The sequence below is a fragment of the Notolepis coatsorum genome (genome assembly GCF_963971535.1).
Source record: "Notolepis coatsorum genome assembly, chromosome: 4".
NCBI classification, from domain to species: domain Eukaryota; kingdom Metazoa; phylum Chordata; class Actinopteri; order Aulopiformes; family Paralepididae; genus Notolepis; species Notolepis coatsorum.
This window is the reverse complement of record NC_140168.1, coordinates 165,668,321-165,686,937: the sequence shown is the minus strand read 5'-3', so window position 1 is coordinate 165,686,937 and position 18,617 is coordinate 165,668,321. Positions and strand designations below refer to the sequence as shown.

The 18,617-nt window shown below is 42.9% G+C and overlaps 1 protein-coding gene across 1 annotated transcript in view; it reads right to left on the bottom strand.

The window, feature by feature from the left end:
* The window catches only part of amph (amphiphysin), a gene marked incomplete at both ends in the record, with an annotated part of 236,164 nt that overhangs the window by 41,945 nt on the left and 175,602 nt on the right, over positions 1 to 18,617 (bottom strand). The window contains one exon of the mRNA XM_084312153.1: positions 4,440 to 4,522. Within this exon, the coding sequence (XP_084168279.1) occupies positions 4,440 to 4,522 (83 nt within the window). The remainder of the gene's footprint in view (positions 1 to 4,439; positions 4,523 to 18,617) is intronic.

Below are 18,617 nucleotides of genomic sequence, written 5' to 3'. Positions count from 1 at the left end.
AACAGTGTCAGACTGTGGTTGTACTGGGCAGCTCCTAGTGGTCAACAGTGTCAGGCTGTGGTTGTACTGGGCAGCTCCTAGTGGTCAACAGTGTCAGACTGTGGTTGTACTGGGCAGCTCCTAGTGGTCAACAGTGTCAGGCTGTGGTTGTACTGGGCAGCTCCTAATGGTCAAACAGTGTCAGACTGTGTTTGTACAGGGCAGCTCCTAGTGGTCAACAGTGTCATACTGTGGCTGTACTGGGCAGCTCCTAGTGGTCAACAGTGTCAGGCTGTGGTTGTACTGGGCAGCTCCTAGTGGTCAACAGTGTCAGACTGTGGTTGTACTGGGCAGCTCCTAGTGGTCAACAGTGTCAGGCTGTGGTTGTACTGGGCAGCTCCTAATGGTCAAACAGTGTCAGACTGTGTTTGTACAGGGCAGCTCCTAGTGGTCAACAGTGTCAGCCTGTGGTTGTACTGGGCAGCTCCTAGTGGTCAACAGTGTCAGGCTGTGGTTGTACTGGGCAGCTCCTAGTGGTCAACAGTGTCAGACTGTGGTTGTACTGGGCAGCTCCTAGTGGTCAACAGTGTCAGGCTGTGGTTGTACTGGGCAGCTCCTAGTGGTCAACAGTATCAGACTGTGGCTGTACTGGGCAGCTCCTAGTGGTCAACAGTGTCAGGCTGTGGTTGTACTGGGCAGCTCCTAATGGTCAAACAGTGTCAGACTGTGTTTGTACAGGGCAGCTCCTAGTGGTCAACAGTGTCAGCCTGTGGTTGTACTGGGCAGCTCCTAGTGGTCAACAGTGTCAGGCTGTGGTTGTACTGGGCAGCTCCTAGTGGTCAACAGTATCAGACTGTGGCTGTACTGGGCAGCTCCTAGTGGTCAACAGTGTCAGACTGTGGTTGCACTGGGCAGCTCCTAGTGGTCAACAGTGTCAGGCTGTGGTTGTACTGGGCAGCTCCTAGTGGTCAACAGTGTCAGACTGTGGTTGTACTAAGCAGCTCCTAATGGTCAAACAGTGTTACACTGTGTTTGTACAGGGCAGCTCCTAGTGGTCAACAGTGTCAGACTGTGGTTGTACTGGGCAGCTCCTAGTGGTCAACAGTGTCAGACTGTGGTTGTACTTTCTACAACATTCTAAAGCCAGTGCAGTGGTATATTCATGGTGATTTAACCATGAGTATATCATGAATATACTCACTGTTTAGAACGCTCTCGACCAATCACAATGCGTGGTCGTAACTACCTGTTGTATAATAGACTTTATAGTCCATACTGTACATTTTGAATGAAAAACACTGGGCCTCTTGTTCTGTCTCTTTACAGATATCTTTGTTATAAGGATAATTGTGTGCTTATAGATGCATTTGACTGTTTTACTAGTTTAGCCCTTCTTATTTTATGTTCTTTTACTCTTTTACTAGTTTTAGCCCTTCACATTTCACGTTCCTTTTACTCTTTTACTAGTTTTAGTCCTACTTATCTTATTTTATGCTCTTTTTTACTCTCTTACTAGTTTTTATGTTCTTCTACGCTGTAGCTCCTTGATATTTGTTCCACAAATATAAAGCGCCCTTACAAATTGAATATATTATTATTATTATTATTATTATTTATTTGGTGTGGGAATTTCCACACTAGCAAGCATCTTTATCATGAGGTTCAGCCACAGGAAATAAACAGACAACGTAATGTAATTTGTGTTTAGTTTTTATCATCACCTATTACAGCTATTATTTCCAGATGTAGACAATTATGTTATGGCTGTCATCAAACACACAATACTGTTTCCTCGGTTTAAAAAACCTGTTATCTGTAATCAAACAAGAACTAATCTATTCCTCTCAAATCTGATTGTCATTATTATCATCATTATTATTGTTGTGTGCCCCCCCCCCCCCCCCCCAGAAACTGTAATGGATTACAGTTAAATGTACGTGCAATCCGATTACTGTAAACTGATTACATGTAGTCTGTTAATCCTCAACCCTGTCTAGTTTAATTAATCTGCTCTATTGTGTGCGTATTATTAAAATGGCTGCCAACACCGTCCTTCTCAGATCTTGAGGGACAAACGCAGACAAAGCAGGGAAGATGGCCGCCAACAAGATGTGTTTAACCCATGTGCGGCGTTCACTCTTCTGTTACTCACCCAATGTGCACGGGTCTGGTGGACCCACAACATTATTGGGATTTAAAAAAAATAGAGCCATGAAAATCGATGTAAAAATACATAAATACTTAAAAAACAGATGTTAACTTTATCTCAATTACAAGCAATATAGAAAGCATATGATTAATTGCTGTTTACCTCTGCTAGGTCACATTTATCAATAAAAGTGCTATTTGTTTTTTGTGATAAAATGAGATGTCTGTAAAAAAAGAAAATCCATTATAATCAAGACCTGAGTGGAATAAATCATGTTTATCTAAATATAAATGAAAGGTGGAGGAGGACAGTGAAGGTACAGTCAACCTTTATGTTTCATTTTTACCATGTTTACTTTTTTCCATGCTTTTGGGTCCGAACAAAATTAATGTAATATGTATGTGTGTGTGTGTGGAGGGAGGGGGGGGGGGCACTCAATGAACATGTGTTCTTTAGGTTATTCACAGCAAATGCATCAAGGCCAGTGAGTCTCGGGATAATAATTAGATAATTAACGTTAAATAATTAATTGTATCATTTATCTTTTAGTAGACATTGAAAACGGGTCCCACAGACCCAGACTAGATTCACAACTTTATATTCTATACATGTATATTATTATACATATTGTAGCAACCGTAGTTATAGGACCAAGTGTTTATGTGTTGGAATGTGGGTACTGAGTGGGGGTGTTTAACTGTCAATCACTCATGGTCCACTAAGCTTGGGGCTCCTTGTGGACTTGACCAAGGTGCCCTGGGGTTGGTGGTCCCATGGGTGAGGGGCGGGGCTAAGGAGAAGAGGAAGTGGTACACCTGAGAGAGCGGTCTTTTGGTGTCTGGCTGTGAATGGAATAACTTTGGAATAGCTTAGCCTAGCTAAAGGATACTGTGATGCTATATTGCCGTGGGCTATGGCCAAACAATAACCTGTCAATAAACCTGCACTACTCTCCTGTGAATACCGTGTGGACAATCTAATCTCTAATAGCGAGGTCGCTAGAATATTCTTAAATGGTAACTTGTGTGTTTCTATGATTCATTCAGTAACAGGAGGTGTGTTTGGTACAGTATGGCCCATGGTACAGTGAAAACCCACTAAACAACACCTTAGAGGACATTGATCGTTCCAATGGGGAGAGGCTCGGGTGAATGTCTACATTATTGATGGACCACGGGTACTGGGTGTAAGTGATGCCACTGTAGGCCTAATGTCTCTACAGAAAACAATACCTAGTCTAGAATACTAACAGACTCAGTGGCGTGCACAGATAGGGCAGAAGGGGGGCTTGAGCCCCTGCCCTTTTGTCAAATATGGACACTGCGTGTTGGGGCGTTAAGTGCCCTTTTTGTAGCTTGAGCCCCTGCCCCCCAGATTGTCTGTGCACGCCCCTGGGCAGGCTTACCAGTCAGCTATGCATTTCAAACAGGAAACTATCTGGATATGCTAAGCTAATTAAGTTAGCTAAGGCTAACTAGCCACTTACCGTGTTTTTCTGTCAGATGAATACATGAGAGTGAACAGGGAAGACAGAGCCATGCAGGGTCAGCATACAGAAAAGCAGACTAGCCCTGAATTTCCCCAAAGGGGATCAATAAAGGAATACCTCGTCTTATCTTATCTTATCTATTGTTGAGGTTAGAACAGGGTGTCTATGGGAAAATTATTCACCAATAGTACTAAAATGCATTAATTACCAAGAGCCATATGAGAAGCCAAAGGAGGATGCTAGCTCTTTCTAACGGCCCCAATGAATGCGTCTACGTGTCTGCACTGTTCAGTAAAAGTAACGGATTGGATTACTCTGTACATTTACGACTCAAACATGGCATTGCTGCATCCATAATAACAGCCTACATGAACAGAAACACACACACAATTCAATGTTGAATGTTATGAATAAATCCCAACTTTTGATGTAAACAACACGTTTACAGAGATGAAGAGAATGGTGTTGATTAGAAGGCCAGTTATCTGCTGTGTGGTAGTGGAGGAGTGATATGACTGTGCTGGTGCTTGGCGTGTGGTAGTGGAGCAGTGATATGGCTGTGCTGGTGCTTGGCGTGTGGTAGTGGAGGAGTGATATGACTGTGCTGGTGCTTGGTGTGTGGTAGTGGAGGAGTGATATGGCTGTGCTGGTGCATGGCGTGTGGTAGTGGAGGAGTGATATGGTTGTGCTGGGGCTTGGTGTGTGGTAGTGGAGGAGTGATATGGCTGTGCTGGTGCTTGGTGTGTGGTAGTGGAGGAGTGATATGGCTGTGCTGGGGCTTGGCATGTAGTAGCGGAGGAGTGATATGGCTGTGCTGGTTACCTGGGTGCCCCCTGGATGGTAAACATTTTGTCAGAATGCTGCTCGCCCAGCTTGGTCATCACTTCATATAGCTGCTTACAGAGCTGGAGAGAGAGAGAGAGAGAGAGAGAGAGAGAGAGAGAGAGAGAGAGAGAGAGAGAGAGAGAGAGAGAGAGAGAGAGAGAGAGAGAGAGAGAGGTTAATGCTGACCTCTGAGGTGCGTTTATTTCACTGAACCGCTGCTTCATTCACCCTATAATAATAATAATAATAATAATAATTGTTAGACTAGAAGTCTTTATTTAAAGACATGCAGTTTAACACACACACGTGAGATGGGCGACCCACAGGAACACACACACACAAGCACTGAGTTGCAGATGAAATGTCTCTCTGCACTTTTCCCATCCCGTTGTCCTTCCCCCCATGGGCAGCCGGGAGCAGATAGGGCGTCAACGTGAGCCGCGCCCCGGGGACCAATCCAAGTCCTTTCCCGCTCACCAGTCATTTTGTCCTTGATGCCGCATGTGGGGTTGATGGGAAAATTGCGTTTCACCAAAGGATTTTATGTTTTGTTAACGTTCCAATTTCTAAAAGCCAAAATTGCTAACCCTAAATGACCGGATGTTGCATAAAGTGCGCAGGTGATGTCAGATGAACTGACCTGATCTAAGCTAGTGTAGAAGGGTGGATTATCCCTGCTTATGGGAGTAGTTATACACAGCCACCTGGTAGCAGGATACAGTAGAGTTCAATCTATCTGCACCCCCGTCTTTGGGCCCGGTACGTCGTTCTGGAGGGCGGGCAGCAGGAGCGGATGGGGCCCAGGATTTACTAACCTGGGGGGTGGTACTCTGGTCTTCCTCGCCTTCCAGGGCGGTCAGCAGTAGCTCCCCACACACTCTCACTTCCCCCAGTACCTCCATTAGCCCTCCCACACCCGGTGGCTGTTAGTTCAATAAAGATATTGGGCTTCCCTTTAAGCAGTACCCTTCCTTGACCACCTGTATAGACCCTTAACGAATATGCTGCAAATGGGGTGGAAGGGTTAAATAAATATACCACAGTCATAAGTATTTAGCATATGATCAGAAATAGACACTCACACCGTGCTCCCATTTACTTCTCCTTTATGTAAGCCTGGTCAATTAGCAAGTTAGTTACAAGTTATACTTTATGTGGTTCATATGGCATGTATTCACATTAGGCACCGGGTGCTCTCACTTGTATTATAGGGGAACACTGTTCCCAACATAGGCACCTCGTGCTCAATACATTATTAGTAAACCCCGCTGGGATTAGGGGAAGACCCAGGCACATAGTAAGGAGTTCAATGGGAATTCAAGAACGTCACAGTTATCACAAATACAAAAGAAATACTTTACATGTGGGCCCACGTTACCAAATAAAACCTACACTAAAGCCGGCTTATAATGGTTGGGTACCCCTAGACACTGGTCGTTAGTGTTCGCTCGAATGGATACTGTTGTGGGCACATGAGGTACTGTTGTACTTAGCCAAGATGGCGGATCCACTCTCACCACCCCTCGTCCGGGTGACAAGATGGCGTCGGGCGATCCCGCGAGCACAGCCAGCGGGCTGGGGTAGACAGCATGGGCAGTGGTGGAACTGGAGGAGCGTGCTGTGTTGTGGCGACCTCTGCTGGTGGGAGAGGTGTCCTCTGCGGCGTCGATGAGACGTCCACTGCGGGCTGCTGACTGGGCTGGCGCGCTCTAAACTGTTTGGCTACCTTAAACACAGCTAAACTGTGGGTCTTAGTGCACCCTCCTGCTATCGTCTGTACTACTAACGCAACATGGCTGTATGCACCACCGGTCTTCAGCGACGCTCGCCTGGTGATATACTTGAGTCACTATAGCCGTTAGCAGCATGCTAATCCACCGCTCACACTTCTGGGATAACACGTTATCTATGGACGTTGGTTCTTCTTTCTGTATCGCTTACTCACACACTTCACTATCGCTTGTACTTCTAGGATAACACGTTATCTAGCAAGTACTCTCTATCACCCGTCGCTCTCCAATGGGGCTCTTCAACGAGATTCTTCAAACGGGGCTCGTCCAGAGCACACGCCCGTTGCGACCGCTCACTGAGTTCACTGTCAAAGAGGACTTCCTTCTGTTCCGCCCTCCAGGTAATCATCTCTCGCTCGCTGCTTCCCTCTCCTCCGCTCCACCTGCCACCACTGCCCCCTGCTGGCGACCGCAACTGATCCCACTATAGGACAACTCCAGACAGGGAGAAAGATGCTTCAATGTCATGTTAATGATCCATATTGAAGCCGGAGAAAGAGGAGCACCTCGCATCATTAGTAGTCCGGTCGAGATATCAAAAGGAACACTGTTTATCACACTTTATACACACAGGGGAAGTAACAAGTTAGTCAGCACTTCTGAATACTTAGCAGAATATTCAGGATGCTACACTAGTATTGACTAGTGCAGTGGTTCTCAAACTTTTTACACCAAGTACCACCTGAGAACGTAGCTGGCTCTCCAAGTACCACCATATGGCCGACGTTAAAATACAGTCTATTCAGCTATGCACAGTTCACGCAGGAGGCAAATGTATTCCTAATACCATTATTTATTGTTAACTTTTGTCAGACACAGCCACAATGTACAAAGGGGTAGCAATATAACTAGCAAACTCTTCCACACAACTCAGACAATGCAAGGGGCATTGAGAACATAATAACTAACATTCTCACATAGCAAGTGAGAAAATTAAGAACAACTGTATTTCAGCAAATGTACTTAATTCTCTCTCTCACACACAGCAAGCAATTGTCCTTCATTCTCTCTCACACACACACACACACACACACACACACACACACACACACACACACACACACACACACACACACACACACACACCCCTCCCCTCCCGTCCATGGGAACTCTCATGGGAACTTTTTTGACCATCTTATGGGAGAGGGCATCAACGACAGTGCCCAGATTTTCTCGCAGAAATATCTATAAATACCTGAGCCAGGTTCATTTGAGTTTCATTGTGCAGCAGCATCTGTCAATTTCATCATGAGCAAAAGGCATTACACGGTCCGTGAGGTTCTTGATCACATCTTGGATGGAGAGCCTTTGGAGGAGACAGATCAGGCTGAAATAGAGGAAGACGTGTCTGAGGATGATTTTGTGGAGTATGATCCACATCAAGATGAAGACACATCGGATTCAGATGAAGAAGTAGAACTGAATGAGCCAGAACAGGGCTTTGTTTCAAAGAATGGGAAGGTTTGGTCCTCAATCACGTATAAGAAAATGAAGGCAGAGCAACATCCGCGAACGTCATAAAAATGACCCCTGGACCCACTCGATTTGCAAAGTCACATATCCAAGACATAAAGACTGCATATGAGCTATTCATACCAAACTCCATCCAATCCATCTTGATTGAGATGACAAACCTGGAAGGGAGGAAAGTCTTCAGCCACAGTTGGGAGGACATTGACGGTACCAAACTGCCTACTTCGGTCTTCTGCTTCTTACTGGCATGTACAGGTGTGTATTCTGCATCATAATGTTAATCTCTTACAAACTCAAATGTTATTTTACAATGTATATTGTAAAATTGGCCCACCGGCCACCTAACCAGTAGAACATCCCTGTATGTGACATGTTTGTAAATAGCCACAGCTAACTACTAAGTCTGTGGTTTGCCTCGTTCTCTATGTGTAAAGCATCTATAATATGTAATAATATGTAATATGTAATATATGTAATATGTAAATGCACTATATTTATGAATAGAATGAATGATGATGATGATATTATTATTGATCATCATTATGTGTTTCTATCACCCTTGTTGATGTGCTTTATAAATAAGTTCTCCTTGTCTTGCCTTGACAGATCCAACAATGAAGCTACCTCGAGCCTCTGGGATGCTGAGTCAGGCCGGAGTATTTTTCGCGCCACAATGTCCCTTCAGACCTTTCATGTCCTGTCGAGAGTGATCCGCTTCGATAACCGGGAGACCAGAGTTGCACGGCGTGCCCTTGACAAACGTGCTCCCATCAGGGATGTCTGGGACAAGTGGGTGGAGCGTCTGCCGTGCATATATAACCCTGGGCCAGAGGTCACTGTGGACGAGCAACTTGTCCCGTTCCGAGGCCGCTGTCCGTTCAGGCAGTATATTCCAAACAAACCTGCAAAGTACGGAGTCAAGATCTGGGCGGCGTGCGATGCCAGGAGCAGTTATGCTTGGAATATGCAGGTCTACACAGGCAAATCTGCAAGTGGAGTGGCAGAAAAGAACCAGGGCATGCGGGTGGTGCTGGACATGACAGAGGGTCTACGAGGGCACAACATCACCTTTTTCACTTCTTATGCCCTCGGCCAAGAGCTGCTGAAGAGAAAACTGACCATGGTGGGAACAGTCAGAAAAAATAAACCAGAGCTCCCTCCTACCCTGATTGACACCAAGGACAGAGTTCCCCTCTCCTCAAAATTGGTGTCCTACATTCCAGATTCAGATTCAGATTCAGATTACTTTATTCGCCATTTCATACATGTACAAAAAGGAACGTGTTTTGGCATTACAGTGCATACTTCTTTTTCACAATTAAGAACAATACAACAGTAAATAAATAATTTTAAGTAAAGTGCAAGACAGGACATAACAGTGAGACAACAATAAGACTGTGAAAGTGCGGTGGTTGGGGACATGGATACAGTGCAACACAAAGTTCAAGTCCAGAAGTCCAGCCCTAGCAGCTCGCCATAGAGAAGAAGAGGAAGAATGTCACCCTGATCTCAACCCTCCACAAGGACGCTGCTGTGAGCAGTAGGGAGGACAAGAAGCCAGCAATAATATTGGACTATAACCATTGCAAAGGGGGAGTCGACAACCTTGATAAGGTCACTGGCACATACAGAGAAAAACTTTACGGTGGCCAATGGTTGTGTTCTTCAACATGCTGGATGTATCAGCCTACAATACGTTTGTGGTGTGGACAGAGGTCAATGCTGGATGGAACATTGGGAAGTTCGACAGGAGGAGGCTCTTTCTGGAGGAGCTGGGGAGAGCTCTGGTGAATCCACACATAGAGCTCCTGGCAGTGCCAAGTTGGTGAGAGAGCTGCAGGCTGCAGCCACAGCAGCAACCTCTACAAGGCTCCAGCCAGTGGATGCCAAAGGCAGCAAAAGAAAGAGGTGCCAGTCCTGCCCTTCAAACAAAGACAGAAAAACCACCACAACCTGCCACAGTTGTAAAAAATACATTTGCAGGGAGCACATGCAAACATTTGCTTTCTGTGATTTGTGCAGGTGAACACGCACGCGCGCACGCACGCACACACACACACGCGCGCACGCACGCACGAATGCACGCACGTACGCACGCACACACACACACACACACACACACACACACACACACACACACACACACACACACACACACACACACACACACACACACACACACACACACACACACACACACATGGTACCAAAGCACCTCAAAGGCGCTAAAAACAAGATTATAAACATCACAAAACAAACTGGTCAGACTACTACTTGACCTTACCCCTAGAACCCACCTCACCCCTGCCCACTTTGACAACCTAGGATGGCTTAGAGTAGACGACAGAGTACAGCAACTTGCAATGGGCCTGGTCTACAAGATACACTATACGACTAAGGTACCCATGTACATGTCAAAATACTTCCCAAAGGTCAGTGAATACCACGACCACAACACCAGAGGAAGCTCAACAAATCATGTTAAACCCAGATTCGGCTCAAACAAGGGACTAAACACGTTTTGCAATTATGCCACATCAATGTGGAACGCCCTACCCAAAGCTGTAAAGGAATGTGAATCCCTACCCACATTCAAAACCGCTCTTAAAGAGCACCTACGGGAGGCTTTAATTCCACCGTAAATGTCCAACCCCCCCCCACCCCCTCCTAATAGACAGTCTCCTCCCCACCGCATGTATATATTCTCTCCCCGCCGTATGTATATTTCTCTCCCACCCAACCACCCCCTCCTAATGTACAGTCCCCTCCCCATCATATGTATATACTCTGTCAGGATCTATGGGTAACAGTACTGTATATTTGAATACCGTATATGTCACAAATGTATCAGTACTAAATACCTGTATGTCCCTATGCCATAAATGTCATGTACGCACGCACGCACGCACGCACGCACGCACGCACGCACGCACGCACGCACGCACGCACGCACGCACACACACACACACACACACACACACACACACACACACACACACACACATGTTCATTAATCATAATTAATCTGTGAATATTATTTTAATCAAATAAAGTTGGTGTTTGAAAAAAAAAGTGTTTTCTGAATCAAATAAAGTTTCTGTTTTCAGAAACCAACTTTTTTGTGTTCATTTAATTATTATTCTGTTATGAATGTCATTCAAATCAAATGAGGTTGGTGTTTTCTGAAAATAAAGTTGTTTTCTGAAGAACAAAGGCTCCTTTTTTCTAACAAATCTATACCGGTCAAATTTGACCCTAGCACCACCAATGTAACTATAATTATTATATATATATGTTAAACTTTTTTTCAGAAGTTATATTCTAATATTCTATTATAGTCAGAAAACATTATTATCTATGGGTTTCACATTTAGTATATTATGATTGAACAACCTCATTTTCATCTTAAAAATAAGGGACATGATGTGTCTCGGGGGCCATCAAATTGAATTACAATGGGATTATATGGTTATGAATGCATATAATGTTAGTTAGGATGTAGTATTAACTATATTGAGTGATTTTAGTGGTCAGGACTGAGTTAGACCCCGGGTCAACATTGACCCGCTAACAACGGTCAGTGGTGCCAATTCCTAACACAACTGACGCCAACATTTTAAAATCCACTGCCTCTTATCAGAGAGAGAGAAATGTATATTAGAAGTAGGGATGCTCGATATTGGCTTTTTTACCGATACCGATATACCGATATTGTCCAACTCTTAATTTCCGATACCGATATCACCCGATATCAACCGATATATGCAGGGTCGTCGTCCCCCCCCCCCCCCCCCCCCCCCAAAACGGAATAATTTCAGGTAATTAACATTACATATCTCTTGTTGTGGAATTAACACAACATTATGCATACTTTTGACAATAAATAAAATCAGAATTTGTTCTTACTTGCTTGCCTGGGTAAATAAAGGTTATAGAAATGTATATATATATATATATATATATATATATATATCTTTTTTTTGAAAACCGATACCGATATTTTCCGATATCACATTTTAATGACATCCCTAATTAGAAGGCTTTTGTTCACAGGACCACAGCTGCATGAACCACAGACGAAGCCAGGAGAGATCTATTAATAGTCCATTCATATTCCTGTGGCTGCAGCAAACACTGGAGACTCGGGAGAAGCCAGAAAATACGTCATCCGTGAGAGGTCTATACGTGAGAGGTCTATAGTGTTTTAATACAGTGTACAGAGGAATCTTTTCTCTACAGAAATTATTATTATTATTATAATAAACAGAGGATCATTTACTAGTTTTAGCCCTTCTTATTTTATGTTATTTTACTCTTTTACTAGTTTTAGACTTCACATTGCATGTTCTTTTTACTCCTTTACTAGTTTTAGCCTTCACATTGCATGTTCTTTTTACTCCTTTACTAGTTTTAGCCTTCACATTGCATGTTCTTTTTACTCCTTTACTAGTTTTAGCCCTACTTATTTTATGTAATCTTTTTACTCTCTTGCTAGTTTTTATGTTCTTCTACACTGCAGTGCTTTGAGATTTGTTCCACAAATATAAAGTGACCCTACAAATCAAATATATTATTGTTATTATTAGGAAGAAGAAGACCATGCAAAGACTTCTCAGAAAACAAGTGACATAAGAGATTAGTACGCCTACTACTATATGGTAACATTTTTGATTTTCATACAGTAGGTGTATGTGGTGTTTAAAATACCCTTTCAGATATAATAAAGGCATATGGCAGTAGTGAATCTGCCCCCCCAAAATAATATGAAAAATAATAGATTTTGTATCAATGGGACCCGCATGTGAAAGACACTGATATTGTCCCTCTAAGAGAACGCTATTTAACAACACGTAAAATACTGTTGCTGCTGCATATAGAGTGAAGATTGATTCAAATGATAATAATGATACCAGGAATATCTGAATCGGACCAGTTCCGGACAGAGTATGAAATGAGGTGAAGAAGCTTTCTTCAAGGTTCAATGTTCCTAAGAGTGTAGACAGGTCGGACTTAACAATAGACAGTTAAAACGATTGTTGTAATAAAATCATTACAAGCTAGAATGGCACTAAGAGAGATGCTACCCCTGCGCTAGAGCATGGGTCAACCTGTAGATCCTCCATAAAGAGTATTTAGGAAAACAATTCAAATGATTTCATTGAATTTCATTATAAACCTTTATTTAAACTCGAAAGAATCATTGGGGTCGCCCTCATTTGCAATGAAATCGAGTTACAGACAAGTTAAAATAAATAGGTCAAAACACATATTTATAGGTGAAAATTAAAACAAATCTGTTAACCCTTTCTGCGCCAAACCCGAGAAAAGTCGGGTTTCGCGGCCAGAGGTTGAGCACCATAACCCGAGAATTCTCAGGTGTTGATCCTTTGATATTTTTCCTTTGATCTCGATTCTAGACACTCAAGCCGGAGCTCCCTAAGGTCTCCCTGGCTCATCTGCCTACGTTGGAATTGCAATGACGATCGAATCTCGCCAGGTGGCAGTATCGCCTACCTTTTGAACTGGGAACTGGGGATATCACTTGTCTTGTGATCCACTCCGGCTGTTTCCGCCTAGGAGTGGATCACAACATAGTAATTGGTGGAAGATTTGGTGCCTCAGAGCTATTATTTCCCGTATGGTAGCCATGCCCAATATACACAAGTAATTGCGATCGCCATGGGATCGACTGGGATTTATTCATTTTGGAGTACTTTCTGACTGAGGTAAGGTCTATCTTAGGTAACCTGCTGGTATTTTCTTTACGTAAAACATGCTTCTGTACCGATCACAGTGTCGTAGTTTACCGGACATAAAACATGCTCTTTGTAACGATCGCAGTTTCTAGTTAAAAACGACCAGAATGACTTGAGCATAATAACGTGTAATATCTGTATCTTGCGATCTATGAAAAAAGACTGGATTATTTAGGAAAGGGTTTAGCGTGTAATAGCAGACAAACTACAGTATGTAGAAATGAACTGGTTAGTCACTCTTGGACTATAAACAATGCCTGTCAAATGAGCAATACTATTGTCTCCATAGCTATAATACAGAACACACGATGGGTCTGCAAACATCGCTAAAATGTTCAATAACGCTGGCGCCATTGAGTAAAGATGGGAAAAGAGCGTGGCACACAATGAGTTAAAAACGCTTACACATTGAATAAATAGGTCAAAGCTCAGAGGAAAATAAAGAAAAACACATTGAATAAGTTGGCCAAAACACCACTTTTAAAGTGTCGAAAGGTTAGTATTGACTTTTAGCGTATGTTGAAGATCATTCTAAGAATTTGGGGCAATGAAATAAAAGGACAACTTTCCAAATTGGCCTGGGGGCCAGTCATTTCAGTGAATTAAATACTTAATACTCATTCATTCATTCATTACATTTATATAGTGCTTTTCTAGACACTTAAAGCGCTCCTCACAATGTAGGGTGGAAATTGCCTCCTTCACCACCACTGGTAGCACCCAACCTTGGGCTACGCAGGCTCAATAAACCAGGCACACATTACACTACACTAGGGCTGCCTGTCCCCGACTAAGGATTTGGATAGTCGACTATGATTGGCCAAAATTTGCCGTTAGTCGACTATTATAGATTCACTAGAATAGTATAGACTACTATAGATTCGTAGGCAGTTAGCCTCTGGTATGCGTGCCATTAGCGTTAGCCACACTACTAGGCCTCTTTTCTTTTGGAAAGAATGATAACATTTTTTAAAAAATTATATATATATATTTTTGTATTCGACTAATAATAATAATAATAGATCAAATTTATATAGCGCCTTTCATAGAACCCAAGGTCGCTTTACAATCAGGACAAAAAATAGGGCAAGAAAAGTAGGGGGGGGAGGGGGAAAAGGGGATGAGGGAAAGTAGGGGATAATGGACCTAATTTAATCTAAAACTAACTGATGGGGAAAGCCTTGGTGAAGAGGTGTGTTTTTAGAGCGGATTTGAGACGGCTCCTTTCGACCGATTAGTCGACTAATCGACTAATAGGGGTCAGCCCTACACTACACAATGTCTGAATGGCTCAGGAGACAGGGATTGATATCAGCAATTACTCTTTGTCAGCAAAAACAACTTTGCAATTGCCAATCGTTGACCGCAGCCTCAGAGCCAGGTCCAGCAGGCTCAAGGACTCGTAATTTCATCAAGCCATCAGACTCATGAACACTATTTATTATTTAGTCATTCAGATTTTATTGTATATATTTATGTATTTAGTATTTTAAGTACTTTATGTTGATTTTATTCTACTGTTGCACTTTCTATATTAACCATTCTCAGCACTGTCATCTTTTTCATACATCGTTTATTTAAGCATTACATCACGCGCAGGAGTGTGTTATAGGAATTAGATCATGAGGTGGTTGTTAGGCCCGACGCGTAGCGGAGGGTCGTTAGACCCCCCTAGGCATGATCTAATTCCTATAACACACAACTACAAGTGGTGTAATGTCTTTTATACAATGGCCGAATTCACCCAACCTTATTGCTATAGAATAAACACACAGTAATTGAAGCATAATGGAGATTTATTCACAAAACCATCCACAGAGAAAGTAGATCCAATAGTAGATCCACTAGTAGACACCAGAGGGAGCTCCACAAACCATGTTAAACCCAGATAGACAGTACTGCTACATCTATACATTTATGACATACCAGATTTACAAATACAGTACTGTTTTTGTAGGGTGATTATGGTGTATTTACATTGAGGTTCTGGGGTCACGTGGAGTGTGTTATACGAAATACCCCCCCCTCCACCCACCCACCAATCTCCTACCTACCAACCTCCTCCAATGTACAGTTTCTTCATCAAATGTATATACTCTCTTTTTTAGACTCTTCTTGTATCACAAACAGTACTGTATTTGTAAATCTGGTATGTCATAAATGTATAGATGTAGCAGTACTGTCTATCTGTATGTCATGTATGTCATATATGTTATGATGCATTGAAAATGGGGGACCCTGATGTAAACAAGACGAAAGTCTTTCTCTGGTCTGCATCCCCTTAACAATTGTGTGTATTGAGCTGTACTGTATTGTACCCATTCTGCAATCTGTTAATACAATTTTCAATCAATCAATCAATCAAACAATCAATCAATCAATCAATCAATCAATCAATCAATCAATCAATCAATCAATCAAATAACAACCGGTAACTTCACTGTGCTTCTTAAACAAGATGTAGCAGTACTGTCTATCTGTATGTCATGTATGTCATGTTATGATGAATTGAAAATGGGGGACCCTGATGTAAACAAGACGAAAGTCTTTCTCTGGTTTACATCCCCTTAACAATTGTGTGTATTGAGCCGTACTGTATTGTACCCATTCTGCAATCTGGTAATAAAAGTTTCAATCAATCAATCAATCAATCAAATCTGATTGTTTCACAATAAGTCATGACAAATTAATTACATAATCCATGTGTATGTAACGAACTAACATATTCCAGTTGAGTGTATCTTTTTTGGAGGATTCGTTCAAAAGCTATTCATACTTCCATTTTTCTATCTATGGCGGATTGATTCAGACAGAAAAAATAAAGTAATTCGGTTCTGGGAGGGATCTGGGAATCACGTGGAGTGTTTTGTGTATTGTATTGTTCTATTCACCTTGCATGGTTGCCTCTGCCATCGGTGTGTGAATGTGTGAGTGAATGGGTAAAGATGTGAGGAACAAATTGCAAAGTGCTTTGGATAAAAGCGCTATATAAATGCAGCCATTTACCATTTACAGGTGTAATTAAAAACGAATATAGTCATCTTCCTTTTAGGTGAGCCAGCCACGCTGTCTGTCTGTGACACACCTAAATGGAAATCTGTTGTTTACCCTGCGATGACAGGTCAAAATGGCTGCCGTGACAAGGGTCTATAGCACCACAATGCAGAAACAGTCCTTTGCCAATTTTCTCAACAGCACGCATCGCACGGAGGTTACTCACTGTTTGACGCGAGTTAAGCCTAGAAAATCCCTGGCTTCCTCCCAATGGCACACCTGCATAGAGACGGTATATTAAACCGTGTGGACAGAGTTAGTCCATTGAGTGAGAAAACTCTACAGAGGACACATATTCACTGACAACCGGTAATTTGTCTTTATTCCTGACTCTCATAAATGTCACGACATGAGTTACTGTATGTGCGGTTGTTTTAATGTGTAATGCAGCTTGTCATCCAGCAGAGAGCATCCAAGAGTCGATGTCATGAAACCAGGTATGAGTCAAAGATGGCTGTCCACCGACTAATTGGTCAAATGAAGGAATATGGAAAAACCTTATGGTTGCAAACAGCACACACACTGAATAAGGACCATTTAGGCTGTTTTTCTTATTCTCATTTCAACTTTGGACGTCTACCTGAGATTATAATTCAACAATACTTAATCTTGGGGCGGCTGGGTGGCGTAGCGGAGATTGCGCTCGTCACCAATGCAAGAGACTCCGGTATCCCAGTCTCAGCATTTCCTTCGGCTTGGGCCGGCCGTCGTACTGGCTCATTTGGCAGAGTCAGCGGGTGGAAGTCGATGGGTGGGGATTGGACGTTGTGGACAGCGACCCCTACAGGTCGGTTGGGAGACGCCTGCACAGCAGAGACAGGAAGTGGCGAGGGTAGTGTGAGCCTCCCATGCGTTACACCTCGCCAATGAGAGTCCGTGCTGGCAGGCGAAAAGATGTGACAGGCTACCTCCTTGTGTGCCGGAGGGAACACGTGATGCAAGGCTTCTATCCTCTCTACAACCGACCAGTGGGGGGCATAGTCGAGCGACGTTCAAGACAGGGGAGGGGAGAATTGGATATACGAAATTGGGATGGGAGAAAAATAGAAAATAAGGAGAAAAAGTTGATACAAAAAAATACAATACTTAATCTTCCAGGTTTAATGACTCTGGCATCTGCACTCTGTTCCAGTTCCCGACACAAATATGACAAAAATTACGAGTCACAGTAAAGGTGAGTAGTCATACGAGGAAATTACCATTGCTATTGGAAAGAGGAGATTTGGCCCTATACATAGATGTATGACATGGCCCTAATAAGGTAATTTATAGGCCTGATATTCTATATTCTATATTCAAATTGCATTATAATTAAAATTGCATTTGTTCCTCACATTTTACCCATTCACTCACACATTCACACACCGACAGCGGAGGCGACCATTCAAGGTGCCGACCTGCTCATTGAGAGCAATTAGGGGTTCAGTGTCTTGCTCAAAGACACTTCGACACAGTGCCCAGGAGGAGCGGGAATCGAACCAGGAACCTCCGGATTACCAGACGACTGCTCTACCTCCCCGAGCCACTGTCGCCCCCAGACAGGTGTTAATGCAGGTATAAATGGGGTCACACACATCTTGGTATTTCACCAGAGGTCAGAGTTCAAAGCCGTAGGAGCAGGCCTGATCATTATATTTCCATCATTGGGCCTTTCCCTCTATTAGACCTCTGTAATAATGGACATGCTATTCTAAGACATTGGCCTTCACTCAGTTCAGTTCATAGTTCATAATTCAAAATGTTTAACTAAAGTTCATGGTTTCAAAAATGAACTAGTTTTTAGTTTATAGGTCTTTTTTCAATACGTTGCTGCGAGCTATTATTTGTCAAAATTATTGCCAGAACCCATACAGAACCACAGACAGCAATCAGAATACTGGCATTTCCATCACACTGATTATTTATCAGTGTTTCCCCTACCATTGCCTTGAAGGGACGGCCTGCGTCGTGCGCAACGAGTCTCTCTCTCCTTTCGGTGAATGATGAATTGAAAATGGGGGACCCTGATGTAAACAAGATGAAAGTCTTTCTCTGGTCTGCATCCCCTTAACAATTGTGTGTATTGAACTGTACTGTATTATACCCATTCTGCAATCTGTTAA